The sequence below is a fragment of the Trichosurus vulpecula genome, chromosome 1 (genome assembly GCF_011100635.1).
Source record: "Trichosurus vulpecula isolate mTriVul1 chromosome 1, mTriVul1.pri, whole genome shotgun sequence".
In the NCBI taxonomy this organism is placed as follows: Eukaryota; Metazoa; Chordata; class Mammalia; order Diprotodontia; family Phalangeridae; genus Trichosurus; species Trichosurus vulpecula.
The window spans coordinates 74,206,055-74,231,271 of NC_050573.1; the positions used below are offsets into that span (position 1 = coordinate 74,206,055).

Sequence of the window (25,217 nt, forward strand, 5' to 3'; positions counted from 1 at the left end):
CCTATTTAGGCTCCCACCCAGCCCCTTGCCACCAAACAATCACCCGGAGCTCCTGGAATTAGAATGCGTTTTATTCCTGTAGCCAGAAAACAAGACTTTATAAGACCCTTATAAAGTCCCTCCTGCAGTGCGCATGTCATGTCTGAGTCAGGAAAAGAGGGGAGGGCGAAGCCCTCTGCCCAGGTAACAGCTGAACTGACCCCTGGCCATTGTTGGGGGAAGAAGGGGAGGGTGGGGTGGGAGTCCTCGGCCCCACCCTGGGGCACAACATCAGGGGTGAAAAGCTGCCCAATGATAATCCCAAAAGAGAGCGAGGCCACTCCAAGAGGGCAGTTTAAAGAAGGAAGGGGATGATGGGAGAGCGTAGTGGGGGGTAATCCCGGAACTCCTTCAGGTAGCTGCGATGCTTCCCTTTGGCCCAGATGGTCATTTGGATAAAGCCCACGAGGGAGAAGAGAGCCACTGTGGAGAAGAAGAGAGGTAAAGGTGAATTTCCTGCCTCTGCTAGTACAGGAAGGCCCTTGGGATTTAGAGCCAGGAAGGTTTTTGGTTTTTTCTATCTGGTCCAGCCCCTTCATTTCACTGATGAAAAGTAACTACCAATGACACAAAGGCAGTAAGAGTTCTCTCAAAACCCAGGTCCTCTTGACTCCTAAATCTAGTGCTTTCTACTTTGTTGGAGTGAGTGGAAAAACCAAATGGCAAGGTTATCTTTGTTCCCCAAACCCATCCTGAATTTATCCCAGGGGTACAGAAAGGCAGTTAGGAATCTCACCTGGGAGGCACTGGGTCATGATGGCAAACCCAATCCAGGACCCCACCTATGGAAGAAAAAGGTTAGGGTGCAGTTAAGGCCTGGTATCCCTACCCAACACAAACCCCTCCAGGTGTAGGCTGGCTGAAACAGGACAGTGACCCTTGTAGACCTGCCCACCCTCCAAAGTAACTGAAACCTCTGATCCAGGTGATAAAATAACCTGGAGCTCTTGGTTTCTAGTGCAGGCCAGAAAATCTTGGCCTATTTTAGTGACCTAAATGCCTCCTCATTCCTGGGACCTATGGGATGCCCCATTCTACAGTCCAGGGTTCCAAAGAGGTAACTGTTAATGCTGGCAGAATGCTGGGTCCAACGAGTCACAGAGGGAGCAAATGCAGAAACTGAAGGGCAGGGTCTTACTTCATATGTGTAATTAGGACACGACACCAGCAGGAAGAGCCACGTGAAGGGGTTCTTGGTTGGATAAGGTATCTTCCGGGTCTTGGAACCTGTAAGAGAGTGGGTGAATAATATCAGCATTATACACACTTGGACCAGGAGATTTAGAACTTGAAGGACCCTTGGAAATCATCTAGTCCAGCCCCACTTATTTTACAGATGTGAGAAAGGGGCCCACAGAGATTGTGATTTGTCCAAGGTCACAAAGGTGGTAGTAGATGCCACTTGCATTCTCTTAACTATGCTCATAGCCCCAACAAACAACCAGCACAGACCTGTCTGCTATGACCTTCAGCACTCACCTGCTGGGCGCAGATTCCTCAGAGCGATGTGAATGGAGAAGTTACCTAGCTGACAGAGCTGGGAGAGGGCCATAATTAGACAAGGTCCTGGATTCCAAACTAGCCCCTCTAAAACACCCCACCCTACTCCACCACCACCACACATAGACCACTCTCCACACCCAAGGGCCCCCCTTACCACAAAAATGCCAAGCGCCAGTTTCACCTGCTGACTACCATATGCTTAGGAGGGGAGAAAACAGAAGAAAAAGGATGAATGTCAGCTGAAGGGACCAGCAGGTCCCCAAGGGTCCCTAGGGACAGAGCGCTGAGACTGGGCCACTCACTTGGGGGAGTGTAGAGAGGGTGGTTGATATAATAGGCCATCCAGGCAGCAAAGCCCCAGTAGTAGGTACAGTTCTGAAAACAGGAAGAGAAATGGGTGAGGACACTTGGAACCTCAATTTTATAAAATAAATCTCAATTCATCTATAAAATAGGGATAATAATTCTTGTACTATCCTCCCTCACGTCTGTTGTGAGAAAAGTGTAAGTGTTAGAGAAGTAAAGGGATTGTCACACAACTAGTGTCAACTGCCACTTGACCCCAGTGTCCAAACTTTCAGTGTCAGCTGGAGTTTGAGAGCCACTCAGATTATTTCCAAGAGTTCCCGCACCCACTCCAATGTGCACAACTATGTGTTCATCCAGTCTTCGCGGAGGTGCCCCGGGAACCCCAGAGGCAGCCCCTCTTCCACCTATCAGGACACTCTCCCTGATACCAAGTCCTAAGGAATCCCTCCGCAGCTTCCCCCTTTCCTCCTGGTTTTCCCTATGAGGCTAAACAGAAACCAGCGTGATTCCTCTTCCACATCCTAGTCCTTCGAATACATGAAGACACTTATCATGTGCCTAAGTCTTCTCTACAATCTAAATAGCCCCCCATCCCTTCAACCCATTTTCGTATTCAAGGCCCATGACTACGCTGGTTGTACAACATTCTAGGTGACGGGTGACCAGTGGGTATATAAATGGGACTATCACCTCATTTTTTAATGCTTCTATGAATGCAATCCAAGATTACAACTGCTTTTAGCTACCACACCAGCCTGCTAGTGGATAGACAACAGGCCTGGAATCAGGAAGACTCGTCTTAATAGCTGCGTGACCTTGGGCAAGTCATTTATCCCTGTTTGCCTCTGTTTCCTCATCTATCAAATAAGCTGGAGAAAGAAATGGCAAACCACTCCATTATGTTTGCCAAGAAAAACCCAAATGGGGTCACAGTGTCAGATACACCTTAACAACAGCAACAATAACAAATTGTTGGCTTTGATTGAGCTTATAGTCCACTAAATCCTCTGCTCTATTTCAGACAGGCTCTCACCCAAAAATGCCTCCCCCACCTTGTGCTTGTAAAATTAATTACAGCATACTACTTCTTTCTCAAAAAAATTAAAAATGTTCCCAATTATGCAGCATTGTTAGACTTTAAGAACACTTAACTCACAACAGCCCTGTGAGGTGGATAGCTGCAAGAATTATTGACATTTTATGGATGAGGAAGCAAAGAGCTAAAGAGGCTGTGACTTTCTGAGGGTCCCACAGCTATTACATGTCAGAGCTAGGACTAAAACTACATCCTATCTCCTGACTCAACCACCTTATGTTGCATTAATGCAGCCCCTCTAATAAATCCCATACTGGCCTAGAGCCCAGGGAAGTCAGTACAGCAGTGGGAAAAGAAGGAAGCAGGCAGGCTGACTGATGACCTCATCATCTCGAACAAACACGATCCAAGGAGTCAGCAAAGCAATGCTGCCTCAAGTCTAGGAAGGGGTAAGGGCAGGCTCCTCAAAGAGTTCTGGCAAGGTTTACAATGAAATTTCAGCCTTTAATGAACATGATCAGCAGCCCAGGCTGCCTCTGGGAGCTTCAGGGCAACATCTGGGCCAACAAACCGAGTAAGACCACAGCCAACCGACAGGATATTCTCCAACATGGCAGGACCCTAACAAAGTCCCCTGCCACAAGGCCAGCAGCTTGCTATTCAGCCACCTGAAAATGTGAAGCTCCCTCATGCCCGATAGAGTTAAGGCACAATCTCAGTGCTAGCCCCCTTCCCTCTTCCCTCTACCCAGCAAGGGCTAACCTTGAAGATGTTACGAAGGGGCATTGTCCCATGAGAGAAACGGTGAACAAACAGCGTCTCCAGTAAGCGCTTGATGTAGTGAAATGAGTGACAAATACAAGCAAGACTAGAAGAGGAGGAAGAAAGAGAAATAGCTCAGAACTCTGGGTCCCACAGCCCACCCCACTCCACCCCCAGGCCCTGCTAATCATAACAGAGAAGGAAATCACAGAACTGTAAGGGACCTCTGAAGTCATAAGACTCATAGGATCAAAGCCAGACAGAATCTTAGAGATTTCTAGTCCAAGCCCCTCATTTTACAGATGAGGAGCTGAAGCCCAAGAAGATAAAAATCTGCCCAAGGTACCAAAAGTGGTAGTAAGTAGGAGAGCTGGGATTGGAAGCCAAGCCTAACTCCAAAGCCACTCCACAACATGGCCTCTCCAATGACATCATCCAGACCTGTTTCTGAGCAAAAATCCCTTCATCCAACTGCCCCAACAAGCCCTCATCCAGACCCCTTTCTGCAGCCCTCCAGTGATGGGGTGGGGGATGGGGCAGGGCTAGAAACATGTGCCTGAGTTTGCCTACTCCCCTGCCCAAAAGCCATACTCACTGAACCACAGTGTGCCGGCTAGACGTGAAGTCATACTTGTGACCATAGATGAAGGGGACCCGGAAGTAGAATAGCAGGTAAATGAGGAGAGGACCAGCATACTCTGTCAGGAATACCTGGACAGTGAGGGACAGAAGTGAAGGGAGGGAAGGGAAGAGGGCCAACTACTGGGGCAGGGCTTCCTGGGGAAAAAGAATGGTTCTCACCGTCACCCAGCTGATTTGGGCTCCCAGATCCCGGAAGTAAAGAGTGGCTGTGGTCCCCACAGGCAGGTTCTGCAGAATGTCCTCATCCTTCAAGGACTTCCCTTCTGTATGAGAAAAGGGGGAGAAGAAGGCAAGTAAAGAAGGGGAGAAAGGGATCCACAAGGATGAGTCCTCATGAGACCTCTGCCCCAAAGCTACTGTGATGAGTCAGGAAGTTGGAGTACTCAGTGTGAGGGTACGAGAAGAAGATGGGTTTCCTATAAAGGTGTTTACTCACTAGGATCCAGCCGCAGGGACTGCCGGGCAGCATACCACTGGGGATCTAGGGAGAGAGAAGCAGAGAAGATAGAAGACCCTGTCCTGGTAATCTGTCACCTCAGGAACATGGCCTTAACGTGGCCCACCAAACCTTATCATAATACCACACATCCCACCCCAGCCAAGTGGTCAAGCTCTCTCCCCTCTGTTGCTTAAACTCCAGAGATACCATCATATCAAGGAAACATTCCCTAACAGGAAAAAAGAAAATTATTCCTTTTTTTGTACAACTCCCAATGCTTCCCTCATCAACAATTTATCCCTTTGTTTAAATAGGGACTATTTCAAGTCAACCCACCAAGTGTTTTGAGGATTCATACATTCATTTCTGTACTTACTTAATGAATGTCATTCTACCACACCACAATGACTATCAAGAAAGCAAGAGATGTCTTAAAAATAACACTGCAATGTTACTAATGACACAGGAGGGAGCTCTCACCAACCAACAGAAAAATCATTTTCACAGCAAGAATAAGACTTTGGTTTGTTTTTTTCTTTCATTACTTTGCTCTTTTTCCATGACACTGGTGTACTCTGACTCCTGTTCTTGATTCCCAGCTCCAGTCTAACCTGTATGCCCCAAAGGCAGGCAGTGTCTAGCCCAGCACTACCAACAAAGGAACCTTAAGAAAGGCCAAGAAGTGGTAAACCATAAAGTTCTAACTCAGTGCCTCTCTTCATTTCTCCTCCTCTGGAGTTAGATACCAACAGAAGGGAAGGAGCAGCTTCTTGGGGGCCTTGGTTTTCTCATCTGTAAAATGAGGGGTCTGAACTAGAAGACCATGTAGATCCCATCCAGCTCTGACAGTTATTCTGTGAGACTCCTGAGAGGCCCAGTGCCCCCCTCTGGGGCCAAGATACATACGTGATTTTGTGAAGAGGTTCTTGATCTCAGCAATGGTGGCATTGGGTTCCACCTGGGAAGAAGTGCACCAGGGGAAGCGTTAGCTCTGGCATGAGGGCAGTCCCAGGAGCCAGGATCTCACACCTCTTCTTGGGTGTGTTGGAGGTTTGGGGTTGGGGGGAGAGATAAGGGGGCTTCTCTATGCCGGAGGAAAGGATGGAAGCAGAGAGCCGGGGAAAGGGGATGTCTCCTGGTAGAAGGGTGCCAGCTCAAGCTACCACCACTATTACCCCAGCCCACCCCCCCCAGGGACTTGCTGCCAGGAAGGTGTCCTATAGTAAAGCCTATGAATACCTTGCCCTCATCAAGGAAGCAAAGGCTGAATGGGAGGAATCATAAGCCTCAAAACAAAAACTCAGGAAATGGCATTTATAAGATAGCAACAAATCTATTTAGAGTCAGCAAAGATGATGAACAGGTGGGAACCCCAGAGTATATGGCTCTGACAGAAAATGTGGACAGTCCTTCTATTCCCCATCCCAGGGTCTGCCTCAGCCCCTCTAGCACTGGAGTCATCTTCTCCACTCAGCTTCCTCTCACAAAGACCTAAGAGGAAGCACAGAGAATCTTACTCTTCCCAAAGTGGAAGTTTGGGGGAGAAGGAGAGGTTGAGGAAGATTTCTATTACACCTTCCTTGCCTTGGACAAGGTTATACTCACTATTATATCCATTAATGTAAGAGAGAGAGAAAATCTGCCTCCCAAGGGCACAGACCCTCAGGTATGAGGCACAGGCAGAAACTAGTCAAGCAAACACCTGCAGGGGGCAGACTTGCCTCAGACGGGAGTCTTAGATTGGCAAAGAAGTCCCAAACCCTTCTACCAACAAGGGAGAATCTGTCTTAAGTCACAGCTGTCAGAAGGGATTTAAAGGTGTGAAAGCTCTGGGTGAAGGCTTATAGAGAGGGCTAAACACCTCATGAGATACAGGCCTAGGACTTCCTTAGATCTGACAGAAAAATAGAAAATGGGTTCTGATACTCAAGAAGCTGAGTTTTCCTTGAGAAGGTTCAGATCAATGTGCGAGCCTTTAACCTATAGTGAAACCATTTCCTCTTTCTCCTGCCAAATAACAGGTATCAGCCAAACCAAATCCTCACTCAAGGTTTAAAGGACGAGATGGAACTGAGTACCTGTATTTTTGTGCTCATCCTCCTCTCTCCCAGAGTTCAAAAGAGCTCCAGGGCATTTCATATATCACACCTAGGGGTTTAGACCTGTCCCATTTTCCAGCTGGGAAATAGGAGGTAGAGAATCTGTTAGCTGGTTCCCATTTACCCATCACTAGGAATGGCCAAGCCTACAAATTACTCTCTAGTGACAATGACGGTTACTGAAGTCAACAAATATTTAAGTATCCACAATGTGCAAAGCCCACAGTAGAAGGCAGCAGGAAAGTTAGTCTGGAGAGGCAAATATGGCATAGGGGAAAGATGATGGGACTTTGGGTCAAAGGACCAGGGTTCAAATTCTGGCTCTGCTACAAAATACTGGTGACCTTGGGGAAAAAAAATCACTTAACTTGTCCAGGCCCCAAGTTTCTTCATCTGTAAAATGAAGGAATTGTACTAGATGACCTATGAGATTCTCCAGCTTTAAATTCTATGATCCTGTGGCTTGTCCAACTTCCCCCACCCCCTCCTCCTATGGTCATGCACACACCTCAATGAAGGGCCACTTTCCCTTTACCTAGGGGTGTGGCATGACTTCCACAAATAAGGCAAGAGTGAGAACTCATGCATTTATATTTCTACTTAAAATGCACCACCTATAAGATTCTCCTCCCCCCTCCCTCCCCACCTCACCCATTGCCTTGGGAGATTGGCTGCTTACTTTTCCAGAGTTAACATATGGACTGGGCACGGAGGGTATAAGGGGGAAGGTGTAAGAGAAACAAGAAAAGGTGCTGAGGAGTGTGCTTCAGTAGAAGCTGGGCCAGAGTACCCAGGGTTCCCAAGACACCCACCAAATGGGTCCCAGCGGTCACTCAAGAAAAAGGAATCTTTACCTTATCCAGGAAACACAGCTTCTCCCGTGTCTTGGCATCCAGAATCTCCACCTCAAAGAAGAGAACAGCCTTTTTGCGTTTCCTAGTGGCTTTTGGCGGGACAGGTTGGGGGAAGCTGTTTATGCTGGGGGCCATCACCTGACTGGCCTCTCGGGTCACCACGTTCATATCCATGCTGTCAAGCCTCTCCACTCTCTGCCACTGGGGAGTGCTCTTAGGCAGATTCACTCCCAAAAGTATTGGGGAGGGGGTTGAGGCGTGGCTCCAGCTACTAAACCCAGATACCAATCAGCTTTTCAAACCAGCCCCCCAACCGATCTTCCCTGTTCGGAAATGCCTCCTCTATGACCCAGCCCCTAGAGTCTGATCAAATTCTGCCACGGTGCTGGGAAGAGAGCTGGTCCCTGATCCCAGCACTGCCAACTCTCCTCCCAGATGTAATCTGATCACGCTTAGACATGGACCATTACTGTTTTCAGCTAAATATAAAATGAAGCCCTGATAAGTTCCAGGGCCCTCTTTTTGAGGGAAACCCCAAAAGGACCCATGGTGGGACAGTTCTTACGTATCCCATGGGTACCAAAGCAAGCAGCCTTGGACTTGAGGAAGTGACAGGTGGGAAAAAGTTTACAGTATACCCTAGAGACCCAAATGTGCCACAAGCCTATTCCTTTTTGGATTGCCAAGGCAGATCCCACTGTGTCCAAGTTGAGACGTCAGGTAGTTTAGAAAGCACTATTCTTGCCTTACCAATGGCAGCCCAGCTAAATGGGAGAATAAAGGGTCAGGTGCATAAGCACAACATTTGGGCCAGTAGAAAGAATGCTAAATGTAGAGCAGGACCTAGCACCTCTGACACTTCCTAGCTGCATATCCCAAACAAATCTTAATTTCTCAGTTTCTTCATCCCTAAAATGAAGAGTTAGACAAAAAGATCTCTAACTCTATTATCTTATGCTCCCTGGAGCACATCTGAAACTTGACACATTCCCTGCTCTCGACCCCCAGGACTCTTTGCAACCTCACACCCTAGCTTCTTCTCCTTCTCATGGCTGCTTATGGGATAAGGACTCAATCAAGCTGCAGGGCCAGACAGGGGGTGGAAAGCTGGAGCATGAGCCAAGGCTCTCCCAGCTGCTGAGAAATCCCAGCTATTCTGAGAATCTTTGAAATGACAGCATCCACTTCCCCTTCAGCTCCAACAGACACTTTGGATTATTTTCCTTGAGCATTTATGCTCCCAAGAAGGTGACAGATTCCTGCAATCACAGGTCAGAGACACTCTCTTTACATATAAGGAAGAACTAAGAAACGTCAATACAGATCAACCCTAAGCAGGAAGGTTTAACTCAAAAATCAATCTCCTTCCTCAAAGAACCCCAAAGCAAGTCTAAAGCCAAACGAAACATGAGTGGAGCTAAAAGTACCCTGGACCTATAGTCAGAAAAAACTTGAGTTTGAAGCCCACCTCTGACATTTACCAGTTGTCAGGTTGTGGTCAAATCACATAACCTCTCTGAGGCTGTTTTCTTATCTGAAAAATGGCAATTATATTAACTATTTGCACTGCCAAACCTCACAGGATTGTTGTAGGTAAAATTCGCCCTTTTGTAAACCCTTAAGCACCACATAAATGTGAGTTTATAATTACTATAAAGACTACTTTCACTAGAAAATATCAACAGCTCACCAATATCTATGAGAAAGGGCCCAACTCGTTATCCAGGCACTCAAGGGCACCTAGCACCTACCTGTCTCCTAACTTGATGATTCAATCGAAGGGTCTAAAAAGGGACTTCAGAGCCCAACTCATATTTGGGTAGGAACTCCCTGAAGAACAATATGGTCAACTTCTGATCATCCAGACTCCACTTGTCTCCTATTACACTGTTCTCCTCCTACACTCTCTCTCCACTCCAGCCACACCAGTCTCTTCACTGCCTCCCCTCAAAAAGCCTGGCTGGCACTTTCCTACTTCCATGCCTTTGTTCACCCCAGTCCCTCAACCTGCTAGGCCCTCCCCTCCACCTTCTCTCAAAATCTCAGAAGTCTTCCAAGATAAAGCACAAGTCTGACCTCTCCCAGGGAGACTCCATCTCGGTCCACAGTAACCTGTCTCTCTTTTGAGTTCCTCCAGCCCAAGGTACCGTTCTACTAAGAACCTGTCACACAATGAATTGATATATATTATTAAGCATCTACTACATGCCAAGCACTGTGCTAAGCACTGGGGATACAAAAAGAGGCAAAAGACAATCCCCTGCCCTCAAGGAGCTTACAACCTAATGGGGAAGAGAACAATCAAACAAATATATACAAGGCAAGCTATATACAGGATAAATAGGAAATAATTAACAGGGGGAAGGCACTGGAATTAAGAAGGGTAAGGGAAGATTTCCTGCAGGAGGTAAGATTTCTAATTGGAACTTAAAGGAAGCCAGGGAAGTCAGCAGTAAGACTGGAGAAAGGAGAACATTCCAGGAAAGGGAAAAAGATAATGCCTGGAGCTAAGAGATGGAGAGTCTTACTTATGGAACAGCCAGAAAGCAAGCAGGATTGCAGAGTAAATGTTGGGAAGTAAGATTTAAGAAGACTGGAATGTTAGGAGGGGGCTAGGTTATGAAGGGCTTTGAATGCCAAACAGCATTCTGTATTTGATCTTGAAGGCAACAGGAAGCCACTAGACTTTATCGAATTGCTGGGAGGGGGGGAGGTGTCTTGATGTAACATGTTGTACCTGTGCTTTGAGAAAATCTCTTTTACTGGCTGAATGGAGGATGAACTGGAATGGGGAAGAGACTTGAGACAGGCAGACTCATCAGCAGGTTATTGCAATCCAGGCATGAGTTGATGAAGGCCTCCACAAGAGTGGTAGGAGTGTCAGAGGAGAGAAAGGGGTGTATTCGAGAGATGTTGCAAAGGTGAAATCAACAGGCACTGGCAACAGATTAGATATGGGATATATAAATGCTTATTAATTGATTGTGTGACAAGTTCTTAGTGAGTAGAACAGTAGCTAGGACTAGAGGAACTCATAAAAGACAGATCCCTGTGGACTGAGATGGGGTCTCCCTGGAAAAGGGAGTCTTGAAAGACTTCTAGGATTTTGAGAGAAGGAAGGGAGGGCCTAGCAGGTTGAGGGACTGATATGAACAAAGGCATGGAGGCAGGTTTTGGCAGGGGGGGGGGGAGACAGATAAGAGACAGTGATAATGAGGATTCCAGGATAACTACCTAGGTTGAGGGACCTGGAGGATGATGTTGCCCTTAACAAGAATAGGGAAAGGGGCGGGGAGGGGGGCACTCTTAGAGGAAAAGATGATGAGTTCAGTTTTCAACATGTTGAGTTTAAGATGTGTACTAGACATCCAATTTCAGTCAGCTGGAGATGTTCGATTAGAGGTCAGCAGAAAGATCGGGGCAGAAAACTCAGATTTGAGAATCATCAGATTTACAAACGTTTGTAATTTACAAACGTTTGTAAATTAAATCCATGGGAGCTAATGAGATTACCCAATGAAGTAGTACAGAGGGGGAAAAGAAGAGAGCCCAAGACAGAATCCTGAGACACCTACAGTTAGAGGGTGTGACCTGGAAAAAGATCCAGCAAAGGAGACAGAGGAGTGCTCAGATAGGTAGAAAGAGAATAAGCAGAGAGTGGTATCCCAAAAACCTAGAGAAGAGAGTACACAGGAGAAAAGAATGAACAGTGCTGAAAGCTGCAGAGAAGTCAAGGAGAATGAAGACAGAGAAAAGGCCATGGATTTGGCAACTAAGAGATCATTAGTAACTTTGGTCTAGTATGGCTAGTTTTCACATGTATGTCTCAATATCCCAATGCTGTGGGAAGCTCTATGCCTTACATACTTCTGCATCCATCTTGCACAAATAAGATACCCAAATAGTTGCTGATTGACTGAGAGTCTGCTCTGGTCCAAAGTACTCTGAAACATTAGGATACAGCAGGGTCAAAACAAAATCATCCAAACCCACACAGCTGGTCCCATGCTGAGGGTCTGTCTGAGGGCCTTCTCAAAACAACCTGAAACTTCCCAAAAGGCAACCATTTGTGAAACCTATAGAAAAGAGAGCCTCAACAAGGTCCTGTTAGATCCCAATAGCACAGTGAGCACCACAAGTTCCTACAATGAGGCCTGGAACCCACTTCTGGAGGGGCTGCAGAAAAGTATCACACTTAAGAGAATCACAGAATCTTGGAACTGGAAAGGAGCTCCAAGGGCATCTTAGTCCAACTAATATTAGAATAAGGATCTCCTCTACAACATCCCCAACAAGTGACTATTCAGCCTCTACTTGAAGACCTCCAGCGATAAAAACATGCTACCACCTAAGATGGCCCTTTCTTTATGTTAACCTTACATCTGCCTCTCTGTAATTTTAATGCACCTTTCCTGGTTCTGCCTTCTGAACTCTTCTCCCACCTCAGATTATCAATCTAGAGCTGTAAAGGACCTCAGAAACTAGCTATCTAGTACAAGCCTCTCATTGGACAAAGAGTCATAAGGCTAAGAGCTAGAAAAAATCTTAGGGATCATCTAGTTTAACCACCTCATAAGTTCACACAGGCAAATAAGCAGCAAAATCAAGATTTAAAGCCAAATCCAAGGACACCAAAGCTGGTGCTTTTTCTAAGCAGCAAAATCAAGATTTAAAGCCAAATCCAAGGACACCAAAGCCAGTGCTTTTTCTGATATATTACATCCTTTAGGCAAACAGCAGAAATTTTGTTTCCCTCCTTCTCCTCCTCCTCCCCTTCCCACCTTCACCATCACAAGATATGTGACACCCAGATACTGTTGCCACTCTAAACCTTAAGGGAGGGTCTACTGTGCTCCTGGGGAAAAGCCCTGCCCATGTATTCAAGGTTTCTTCACGCAGCTTCTTCAACCTATATGCAAGTCCCTTGCAGCCCCCTTCAGCAAAAAGTCCAGCCCTGACCAGGAGACATATTAATAGTTCCTGGGCTCCTTGGTGGGGCTATGCCCACAGGACACAACAACCTCTCCCCAGAAAACGGAGGGCTCCGAGTTCCTGCTGAGACACTCAATGGCTTAAAATACAATCAGACCCTGTGCCCAACCAGCTGCTGGGGTGAAATTCAACCCATGCCCTTGGCATGATACCCTGGCGCCAGGTGGGAGATCGCAGGACAGCCAAAACCCAGGCTTGTAAGGAGGAGTCCAGCACATAGGAAACAGAGATTGCTAGACCACTCACTCATACTGTTTGCCATCCAGCAGGGAGGGAGCAGTCCTGTAGGAAGCCCCAGCTCACCAAAAAGGACGTCAAGAACCTTGAGAGCGGCAGAACAGCTCAATGACAACATGAGGTAAGGAAGGAATCTTGGCATGGTGGAAAATACTGAATTTGGAGTCAGAAAACCTGGGTTCAAATCCTGGCTCAGCTACTTATTACTCATATAACTAAGCTACTCATTATTCATAATAAATGTTTCTAGATTGATTGACATGACCTCAGACAAAACACAATCTCTCTGGGCCACTGTTTAATCTCTAGAATGAAGGGATTGAACTAGATGATATCAAAAAGATCATAAGGTGGTAAGATTTAGAGCTAGAAAGGACCTTAGAGATCAGCTAGTCTAATCCCTTCACTTTATAGTCCAACATAGTCTATTCATTTGTCAGATGGGGAAACTGAGGGCCAGAGAGAAGGGACTCTTCCAAAATCACACAGCTACCAAGTAGGTGCTCTTCTACCTATAAAAAGTCCTATGATTCTAAGTCCCTGTGACACCTCCGCCCAGTGCTGAAGCCAGCCCCAGCGATTTGGCTGCTACAAGCCTACTAAAGGCATCTCCATTCAGCTATATGCCCACCCAGAGTCAGGAATAATATAGTTGTTGCTTATCCTTGGGGAGGCAAGTGGGGAAGAGTACTTCTCAGGATCCCTCTTTTTCTATGGCCAAACCCTCAGAACAAGTAAATGCTTTCTCCCTGGGGAACAGAGACAGGCTCCATGACTAAGAGACAAGAGTCCATTTAGCAAGAAAGGTACAAAGCACTGCTACAGTCCTACCCAGCTGACCCCATTACAGCCCAGGAACTGCCTAATAGAATAGAGTGTATCATGGAATGACATTCCAGAAAAGGAAAAGAAGCAATAAAGAAAATCTTTCTGGGTTTCTGGAAGAGACTCACTATGTCGCAGAAAATTGTAAGAATGCCTACAGGATAGTCCTTGTGCTGCCCTAAAGGCCTTGTATGCCTGTTAAAGGATAAAAGTCCCTCTAAGTCTCCCCAGGGATTGGTCTGAGTGAGACAAGGCCAACCCAGGGGAAAATTCATACATCTCTGCCTTCCTCAATTAGCTTAGCAACCAAAGTGAAGAAACACAAAGCAAAAGAATAGTAGAAAACAGGTTGTAGCAGAAAGAGCCCAGAAGACTAGTGTTAGTCTATTATTAATATAGCACCTTCCCTCTCTAAGCCTTAAGGCCTTGGGCTAGAGAGTCCCTGAAGTCCTTTTCAACTCTAGTAATCTGTCATTCTGTGGCTTAAAAAGACTGCCTTCCTTTGAGAGACCTGAAGGGAAAGACGTGACTGCAGATGGGTAGGGAATACACTAGATGTCCAAATGGTATCAAACTAAGGCCACCAATGAGTTCTGTACAGAAGAATGAACTATCAGGCATAACTGCGGGTCAGATGAGAGAAAGACCAGAAGGAGGCTAACAGAAGAAAGAGTTTTCATGGGGAAGACCCCATATAAGCAAAGCAGGTAGAGAAGGCTGAGAGACACAATCTCTTCTACTTTTGACTGCTGATAGGTATATCAACTAGCCCTTTGTTGGATGAGATGGAGGCAGAAGACACAAGGACAGTCCTGGAGCAGCCCTAGCCAGTGGGTAAGGGGTGTCTACTCGATGACAGTTCCAGTAGCCTTGAAGGAATTCTCACTTGAAAGGCCTGACATTCCAGTATGTGGCCAAAATGAACTCGTGCTAACACAGAACTCCAGGCAGCATTTAAATTCATGGGACTGCTAAGCAGCTGATTTTCTGTATGAACCCCAGGAAGAAAATTCATCTCTATGACAGCCTTCTGCTCATTAGGTTAATACGGTCAAAAATTCAATCTCTACCATTACCACCACACATGATGTTTCATTAACAACAGTAGCTTCTAGTCATGACTGAACACACCTGGATTTCAGAACTGTGCCTTATTTTGCCGCGTCCCCCAAAGGGGCCAGGAGGCTAAAGAGGGTGAAAGAGGAAAAACAGCAGAGCTGTAAGGCAGAGGTGTGGCCCATCCTGCGATTCATGGTTATAACAGCTGTAGCACTCCAAGAAGGTCTTGGCAGAGATGAATGCCCAACTCAAATTACCCTCCGATCCTTGGCAAGATGTTCACACAATCCTCCCCAGGACCTTCGCCCCTAGACTCTAGAGTGACACAATACAAGGGAAAATAGATCAGGCCAGGGAAAGGAATTAAAACTCACAGCAGCTGATCTGAGGGTGATGACAACTTCCCAAACCTACCGGCTGCCCCAAGTTAGCAATGCGTCCTCTCTGAAGGCCAAAGGTGATCCATGTCACCATGGGACAGTTTACTGTCTTTTCCTCTGCTGCCACCTACTGTTCTGAACTAGCCTATACACCCCTTTTAAGGAAATGGAGACAAGAGTAAAAGCCACTGAAAACTGGGCTAAATCAGGTTTTGTTACCACCTAAAAAGAAAAGGTGAGATTACAGGTCAGAGATGTCATCTCAACTATGTGTGTATATGTATGTGGTATATGTGTACATGCACATATGTATATGTTGTGTGTATACACATGTGTGTATACACATACATAACATTTTTTTCTCCCAATTCAGTTATTTTTCGGTTCTGTCTGATTCTTCTTGACTCCATTTGGGGTTTTCTTGGCAAAGATCCTGGAGTGGTTTGCCATTTCTTTCTCCAGCTCATTTTACAGACAAGGACAGAGACAGACAGACATGGAGATATATATGTGCACATAAACATAGATATATAAAACTTTTAAAAGTTTTCAAAGTACTCTCCTCACAACAACCCAGTCAGTATTTGTGTCTCTATTTTGCAGATAAGGAAGATGCAACTCAGGAACTCAACTGACTTGCCCAAGGTCATACAGCTAACAAACATAAAAGCAAGAAAGAGGAACTGAGGTCTTCACACTCTTTGACTAGTCCCTTTTTAATGTCATTAAAATGTGGCTAAAGAGCCTTCTATTGGTTCAGAGATGGAAAAAAAAAAAAAGCAGGTTTTGTCTCTTACAATGGCAGCAAAACAAATAGCTCAGAAAACTCCTTCCCAAGGCCTGGGCCTACTGTAGCTTTGGCCTGACAATTTTCCCCTTTACATAGCCAAGGGATAACTTCACTGTGGGACTTGACTTTATGACACAAAAAGATACTTTTTAAAACACAAATGTAAAACATTTATAGAGCCTTTGCTGAAGAAGACAGCAATAACAAAACCATAGTATCTGAATGGGACCTCAAAGGTCATTTAATGCAGCCCACACTAGAGTCCAGATCCCTACTATAACACCTCTGTCAAATGGTTATCTAGCCTCCAGATGAAGATCTATCAGTCAATAAACATTTATCAAAGATCTACTCCGTACCACAGAATGAGGCAAAAGACAGTGCCCGCCCTCAAAGAGCTTATAACCTAATGTGAGAGAGAGACAAAAGCAAATAAATATGTACAAACAAGCTATATACAAGATAAATAGGAAATAATTAACAGAAGGAAGGTTATTAGAATTAATTAGGATTGGGAAAGAGTTCCAAGAGAAGATGGGATTTTAGTTGGGACTTGAAGGATGCCAGGGAAGTCAAGAGTCAGAGACAAGGAGAGAGAGAATTCCAGGGATGGAGGACAGCCAGAGAAAATGCCTGGAGCTGAGAAAAGGAGCGTCATTCATGGAACAGCAAGGAGGCTAGTGTCACTAGATAGAAGTGACAGAGAATAAGGTATAAGAAGACTGGACGGGGCACAGAAAGAGGTAATAGATTATAAAAGGTTTTGAACATGAGAAGATTTTATCCTTGATCCTTGGAGATAATGGGATATAGTTTACTGAGTATAGAGAGGGGTGGCATAGTTGGACCTGTATCTCTAGTGATTGGAAATTTACTATCTCTTGAGGCAGACCATTCCACTTTGAGCCACCTCTAACTGTTGGGAAGCTTTTCTTATAACAAGGTGAAATATGCCTCTCTGCAGTTCCCAAATATTTCAAGTCCTCCTTTCAAAGGCAAAGAAGAACAAGTCTAATTCTCATTCTTTTTTAAAAGTCCTTGGAAAACCCAAAGCCCTCTAATGCCTAACTCCACCCCTGCCCTCTGAGGCTGCTCATCTCCAGGCTAAGCATCCCCACTTTCTTCAGCCAATCTTTGCATGGCAGACTCTCCAATCCTTCCACCTACCTGAGAGTCCTCCTCTTGAGCTACTCAATTTTATCAATGACTTTCCCAAAATGTTAACAACCAGAACTGAAAGGAGGTCTGACCAGTGTAAAGTTCATTTTGATTATCACCTTGTTCATGCTGGAAACCACCTAAACGCAAAAAAAAAAAACAAAAAAACACGAAAAACAAAAAACCTGACCCTTCCTCTCAGCACATATGCATAGAGGGTTAACTAGAACAAGCCCTGTGGCCAGGAATCCTAAGTCCTCCTTTCCTTTGGCTTCATTAGCCCTTCTAATCTGTTAGAAAGGCCATCAGGAGACCTTTATCTCCCCGCCCCCCACAACAGACTGAGCAGTCAGACTTGTCCAAAAGTTTTTTAGGGACCCTAGTATCCCACAACAAAGTGAAGCAGTACAAATGCCTAACTTTTAGGGGTTACCTGGAGAACAGCCACATCTTCCTAAAGCCAAACAGCCACTAGTTACAGTAGAAACCTAAGCTGGTTAGACCATGAAATTTGAGATAAAGTTCCCAAATGCCCAGGTGAGGAGAAAGGATAAGCATGCCAAACATCGCCAAATTGAATAGAAGAAAAGTGTGGTGACACAGAAAGAGCAATGGATTTGTAGTTAAGAGAACTGGACCAATCCAAGGTGTCAAGATATTTAAGGAGACACCCTGTTTTCCAGAGCTAAGACCCAGCAAGCAGGCTGTGTGTGCCCTGAGCTTGACACAACAATCCTTTGTGCTCACCCTCTGGATGATCTCAGCCACAGAAAAATCCCAGAACTGTTTCACACCAGCATCATGTACTCTTTGAGCTCTGACAATCTGGTCATGAAACTCTATTAATCAAATCTGTCATACTGCTGCTATTAACCCTCACTGTCAGGGTTACAGCCCACTGTGTAGCCACTGATGTAATATTGAGATCTCCCCACACCGCGTTAGGCACCCCAACTAGGGACCGGGCTGCGGTACATGGGTCCTTGCTTGCAAGCCCTTTTCCTCACTTTGAAATTAAATCTGTTTGATTCCTTATTCTCCTATCTCTAGCCTGCTTTGTTCAGCTCCAGCCACTCACAGGTTAGAGACTGGTTCTAGTACAGTTGACAAAGGTCTGTCACTAAAGAGTTGTAGCCATGGCCAAACTGCCTCCTCCATCTAGGCCTCAGTTTCCTCACCTTTAAAATAAGGAAACTGAACCAAATGACACAGAAGATCTCTTCCAACTCAAAAATGATGACATTCTTGATAATCCCATTCTAAACCCAAACTTTTTTTTATCATAGGGTCCTGACCTAGTTTCTTGGTATTGCACTTCAAAGGTATACAACATATCAAAGGATTTGGAGATGGGACCCTGGTCCAGCCCTTTCATTTTACAGATAAGCAAATTACAATATAGAGGGGTAAGTATACAGCATAAGGTCACACAGGTGGTAAGATCTGAATCCAGGTTTTCTGACACCAAAGCCAGTATTCTAACAATGTAACAATATCCACACCTTTCAGGTAAATGGATATAGGAGCAGACCAGTGGAAATTGTACATGAACTCCTAGAGGGTCTCTGTGAACGCTGTTCTAATGTTTTCCAAGTAACATTCTCAGAAACCAAAGGCTCTAGCTTACGGCCTTAAAGTAAAGGCTAAGCCCGGACACTAACAAGAATCTTCTGTCCACTCTTTCACTCCTCACCCACAATCCAGGGAATTAAGCTTTTTTGTTCCTCCTAGGACCTTCTGACCTTCCTGTGATGCATCCACCCACGTAACTACCATGGCACCAAGCTGGGGACTAACGACAGAATCTGGAGCAGTAAGGAAAGCCAATTCTTCAGGTATGTTTTGGACTAGTCACAAATGACCCTCTCAACTCTACTGTGATTCTTAGCAACAAGCCACTAGCAAAGTAAAAGATCTCCCAATATAAGAAATCATTCTGACAAGTGGCTGTTGTCCTTTTTTCAGATCTATAACAAAGATCTCATTTCTCCCCCTGAGCTCTAGGATCTGGGCAAGCAGAAGGGTTTGAAATCTCCATATGACAACAGAATGTTTTGAACCTCAAAATGAAAAATGACACTTCAGTCTAGTTTTATTATGCTAAGGGTGCTCTTTGAACAAAGTAGGCCATCAACGTAGTACTAAGAGAGTAGTAGTGAATGCACAACAGAAACAGAGAGTTCCTTCTATGTAAGATACTGCCTTCCACACATACTGACATCATTTATACATTTATTAGTGGAGGGGGAGGAAGTCACATTTATATATAGCACTTTGGGGGTTATTTTTAGCCTTAACCTGTGATTTCATCATTGTGGGTTAACTCCATCATAGGAATTCCCTCCACCAATGCAGATCAGAAACTTAAATATAATTTAGTCTTGGAGAATTGACTGGGCCACTGAGAGGTTAACTGATATGCCTGTGATCTATATACACTAGTGTAAGGGGCAGATCTTGAAAACACTGTCTCCAAGGTCACTATGCTGCCATAAAAGAATATTTACTGTTAAGAAAAAATATGTATAATTTTTTCTCATATAACTCTTTATGTTTATAAGCTGTTATCCTCATAATATTAGGTAATGAGTAGTGGAAAACCATCCCTGTTTACAAAGAGGCTTATTTGCCAAGAGTAGTATGCTTTGCTGTTATGTCAGGCACACTGACTCTAAGGCCAACATTCTTTCTACATTACTGCAGTGACATAATCTCTAGATCCCAAAATCTCACTGGATAGTCAACCCTGCCCAACCAAATAGAATTCTAGTTTCTGAGTCTACATGTTTAATTCCCAGCTGGGCACCATGCCTTATACAAAGTTCTTTAAAATAAGCTGCACTGCAAATAGCCCAGCTGAAACTTCAAAAACTTCAAAAAAAAAAAAAAAAGCTCTCAGTCCTTTCATTCATCTTTTCCTAACCAAACTCAAAACAAGGGAAGTAATAAGAACCAGACCACCTCAATTCAGGAAGTTAGAAAAACTTTGCCGCTTCGTGCTGAAGAAACACTATATATAATACACCTCTCCTCCAGGAATTCCCCAAACGATGGCTCTAATTCACACAATGCAAAGTGAAAGGCTAGGGGCAAACCTCACAAAAGAACAAAAGAAACTGTGATTGACTCTGTGAGACCAACAGAGGGCCCCTGAAGTTAAAACTCCACAGCCTGCTGCCTGCCAACGGGCTGCCACATCCAGTTATCCTCTGAGGCATTCTAGGTTGCAATGAAGGGCAAAGATGAAATTCAGGCCCTTCCTAAGAAGAGAAGGACATAACTAGCTAGAACTATGAGCATCAAAGTCAACAACTGACGTGTTCATTATAATGACCAAGCATGGCACTGGAAAAAGTTTAAAAACTGCACCTCCCACCCTTCGCTGGAGGTAGGAAACTATGGGTATGAGCACCGCATACTGCATTTGCAACCAGACATTGCCAACAATTTGTTTGCTTTTTCCCTTTCATTTTCAATCTCTGTTACAAGAGATGGCTTGCAGGAGGACAAATATTTAGAAATGAAAATGCCACCAATAAAAAAAGAAAGGGAAAGAATCCAATAGCTGGCCCTAAGTAAAACTTGGGGTAGTGGGTGCCCCATCAGGGAAGGGACATCAGTTAGCTATGTTGCAGAAGGCATTCCTGCCTAGGTGTGTGTAATGAATTGAACAGCTATCAGTAGACCTAGAGTCAAGATAGCCCCAGTCAGGATACCAGCTTAGTCAAGAGCGGGTGGGTCACTTTAACACCAAGCTCCAATTTTCTCATCACTAAAATGGGGACGATAACATTGATACTATCTGACTCACAGACTTCAGTGTGAAAGGAACTTTGTAAACCTTCAAGTGCTACAAAAATCTGAATTCATAATATTTGGAGAGAGGACAACTATGTGGCACAGTGGATAGAGTGCCAGGCCAGACTCATCTTTCTGATTTCCAATCTGCCCTCAGACACTTACTAGCTGTGTGACCCTGGGCAAGTCACTTAACCTTGTTTGCCTTCGTTTCCTCATCTGTAAAATGCGCTGAAGAAGAAAATGGCAAACCACTCCAGTATCTTTGCCAAGGAAATCTCAAACGGGGTCACAAAGAGTTGGACACAACTCAAAAGACTGAACAACAAACAGTATTTAGAGATAACAGGATCAAAGTTTTGGAGCTGAGACCACAAACAGATATACCATCTATCCCAACCACCTTATTTTACAGATGAAGAAACTGGGGCATTAAGTGACTAACCCAAGGTCATACATTGCATTCAGTACAGAAGAGTCAGGAATCAAACCCAAATTTGTTGACTCCAAATCCAACACTTCCCACTGCACTGAGAGAAATGATTATTTCTCTCTTGCATTAATAACTAATTATTGAATCAAAACCAAGGTTTTTCCCCTTTTCTACTTCTTCATCCAGAAATCAACCAGTGTGGGAAATCAAAGAGAGTAAAAGAAATTCTAAGTTCAAATGAATGGGTGGATTCCTGCTCACTGTGTTTACCTCTGACAGGTCTGGGAAAATGTGGATTTTCCCCCTTTGGTCAGACAGGTGACAGGGAAATTGATAAGTCTCTTTGACTTGGGTGATGCAAGTGACAGTACCCCCAAGACTCTCATTATAATACTCATTTTCTATGAATTACTTTAGCCAATCAGAGCTGATTTTCCCCCTTTATCAAAAGACTTTATAAATATTGAAGGTTCGACAAGCTCTGTCTCTTTGGTTACTGAATGAGCTTGTTTTGTTGATTGCTTCCTAGATGTAGCTAATAAAACTGATTTTAATCCAGAAACTGTCTCTCAGAAATTTTTAATTGTCACAGCATCAAACTGCCTCCCAAATCAAAGTCCTATATCTGAATTCCCCTTCTGCTTCTTGCTTGCTACCGAGCTGAGGTGATACACTTCCTTGTTAAGCCTCAGTCAAGAGAAGACATTGAACCAGTGTCCTCTAAAGTCACCTCCAGATCAAAATGCTCTAACCGTGTGCGGACCAAAAGAGGTAATAGCTCTCCAATCCCTGCCCTGGTCAAAACTCCTCTGGAGTATTCTGTTCAGTTCTAAGTGTCACATTTTAAGTCACATTCTCAGTAATGTTGATTTTGGGTCACTCTCTTCCTAATAAATGATCCTTCTCATCTCCGAGGCTCATGATCCAAGTCTCACCCTCTATGCAGGAATGTACCCTAGGGCTCTATCCCTGGCCTTCTTTTGGGTCTCTAACTCTGTGATCATAATAGCCCATCACCTCTGAACTAATGATTCCCAAATCCATATAAACAGTGTCTCTGTCTCTCTGTCCCTCTCCCTCCTCTTTTTCCCTCCTTCCCTCTCCTGAATTCCATCCAGTTCCACCTCTCCATTTACTGGATATTTTCACCTGGATATCAAATAGTCATCTCAAACCCATGTTCAAAACAATTCATTCCCATAAACCTACCCCACCTCCTCACTTCTGTTTCTATTAATGGGCACCAGGCTTCCAGTCAGACACTTTCAAAACCTGGGTGTCAGTCTTCCCTTACTCCCAATCAACTGAGGAGTTAGGAATGTGGTATAGACTAGAAAGAGTACTGGCTGTGGAGTCAGAAGGCTTGCTTGGCTTCATGTCCTTGTGAGACTTATCATCCATGTGACACTGGGCAAATCATCCTCCCTAGGCTTTAGTTTCCTCATCCGTAGAATGAATCCCTTCCAGCTAATCCTAGGAACCCGCTCTATGATTCTTTAAGTGCTTTGTGCTTGGTCAATAGGAGCAGCAAAGGGCTCTCCAATCCAAAGAACAAAAAAACCAACCCCTTACTTTAAAAAAAAAAAAAACAAAAAACCGAGCACCTCTCAGCCTCAGAGCTATCCAGTTACAAATGGAGTTGCCTCTGTTAACAGCTTTTGGAAAGCCCAAACTTGCTAGAGGAGTTAGAATAGAGGGTTAGCCTTCAAGTTGTTCTTTTGCCATTTGTCACTAAGTATCTCTTCTCTGCTCTGGAACCTGTTAGGGACACCAAAGAAATGAGAACACCTGTTTAGTCAGAAACACTGTCCCCTCAATGTCTTTTCCTGAAAGACTTGATTTCTCCATCATCACCTGAAGTGCAGTTGCAACAGTTATAGGGGTGCTGTACTGGGAACAGAGTGTCACTATGGCTAGAAGGAAGGATTTAGAAAGTCTCTAGCCACCTACACCAAGCACTCCCAATTCCCAGGCTCTGGACAAGTCTAGTCTTGTATCTGACCCCAAATGACAAAATTTAGATTAATGAATTCAAACCCAAACTCATGTTACTTATTAATGCAGGAGTATAACCCCAGCCTAGATCACTTGTCCATTAAAATTACAGCAAAATTCCAACTACAGTAGAGCACCACCCATCTATTTATTTTCTTTCTCTCTACTAGAGATCCCTGGTTTTTAGGAAGGTTATTTTCTTTCTAAGATTTGTCCATTAAGTATGGTTTTTAGCCATGGCAAGTGATCCTTCCTCCACTAAAGTCCTCTTCTGAGATCCCTCATTATAGTGAAGCACATGCTCTGGTAGATCCTACCAAATTAAAGACTGAATATGGGCCCAGCAGGAAACCATATGCCTTATCATTCAAGGACTAGCCTAGCTACATTTGCAAATGTTCAACTCTAGAAGGTTGGCCACTAAGAAATTAGTACTTTTGCCATAACAACTCAGTTCTAAAAGGCCACTCTATCTACTATGCCATACTGCCTCTCCAGTAAGCCCCACCAAAGAAATCATAGACCTTTGACAGTAAACTGGGTATGGATTAAAAGCGCAATGGAAAAAGCATTAGACTGGCAGTCAAGAAGCTTCCATTTTAATGTGCTAACTCAGTTTCCCTAACGATAAAACGAGAGTTAGACAGTATTTTAACATTTTTATTAATGCTTTGGATAATGTATAGCTAGTACACAAATCATATTTACTGACAACACAAGGTTGGGAGAGATAACTAACAGACTGGTTGACTGTTATCAGGATCCAAAAAGATCTTGACAAGCTAAAGCATTTGTCCAATCTAAGATTTACTTGAACTCAACAGAGATAAATGCAAAGTCTTACACTTGAGTTCAAGATCAACTCTACAGTATAAAATAGAGGAAACATGATTAGAAAGTAGTGTGTCTGAAAAAGATCAAGGGATTTTAGTCTATCAACCAACAAACATTTATTAACAACTTAATAAATGCCACACACTACCCTAAGCCCTAGGGATACAAGGAAATATGAGAACAGTTTTTGCCTTCAAGGAGTTCACATCTAACAGAGGAGACAATATACATACACATATACACATAAACACAATATGCATATACACCTATACAATATGCATGTGTGTACATATATGTAGTGTATGTATAGCTATATCTCAGTACATATAAGACAAATACAGAGCAGATGTAAGATAACCTTAGAGGAAGATGCACTAGTGGAGTGGAGAGTGGAGGGAGACAGGAAAAAACTCCTGCAGGGGGCAGAATTTAAGCAAAGCATTCAAGGAATTCAGTGACTCTAGTATGCTGGGGAGGAAGGAGAACATTCCAAACATGAAGGATGGCAAGTACAAAGGCACAGAGATGAGAAATGGAGTGTCACAGTCCAGCAATATCAAGTAGGACAGTAGAGCTGGATCAACAGTTCACAGAAGGGAGGAATGTATTAGAAGACTAAAAACCTAAGAAGAGGCTGTTAATTGCTTATTAGGCCAGCAAAAGACTCAATATTTGGTCCTAGAGTAATAGGGAGCCACTGGAGTATACTGAGCGGGGCGGGGGGTGGGGGGGGAGGTAAACACAGTCAGACTTATGCTTTAGGAAAACCATTTTGGCAGATGAGTGAAGGATGGATTAGAGTGAAAAGGACACTTAGAGCAGAGAATCCAATTAGAAGGCACTTATTCACAGGCAAAAGGTGATAAGGAGTTGAACTAGGGTAGTGAATTTGTGATTACAATGAAGGGGACACATACAAGAGATGTGAATGAAGACAGAAATGACAAGACTTAGCAAGTGATTGGCTATGTGAAGTGAGTGTGAAATTGAGAATGACACCAAGGTACTTAACAGTAATAGGGACATTCAGAAA

The 25,217-nt window shown here is 44.3% G+C and overlaps 1 protein-coding gene across 1 annotated transcript in view; it reads right to left on the reverse strand.

Moving 5' to 3' along the window:
- Positions 1–50: 50 nt before the first annotated feature.
- TECR (trans-2,3-enoyl-CoA reductase) overlaps positions 51–25,217 on the reverse strand; it is a 36,830-nt gene continuing 11,663 nt past the window's right edge. The window contains exons 2-13 of the mRNA XM_036741175.1: positions 7,684–7,734; positions 5,637–5,688; positions 4,728–4,772; positions 4,451–4,554; positions 4,245–4,360; positions 3,650–3,755; positions 1,845–1,917; positions 1,697–1,740; positions 1,519–1,576; positions 1,178–1,266; positions 776–821; positions 51–462 (exon numbers count right to left, since the gene is read on the reverse strand). Of these exons, the coding sequence (XP_036597070.1) occupies positions 335–462; positions 776–821; positions 1,178–1,266; positions 1,519–1,576; positions 1,697–1,740; positions 1,845–1,917; positions 3,650–3,755; positions 4,245–4,360; positions 4,451–4,554; positions 4,728–4,772; positions 5,637–5,688; positions 7,684–7,734 (912 nt within the window). The 3' untranslated portion in view covers positions 51–334. The remainder of the gene's footprint in view (positions 463–775; positions 822–1,177; positions 1,267–1,518; positions 1,577–1,696; positions 1,741–1,844; positions 1,918–3,649; positions 3,756–4,244; positions 4,361–4,450; positions 4,555–4,727; positions 4,773–5,636; positions 5,689–7,683; positions 7,735–25,217) is intronic.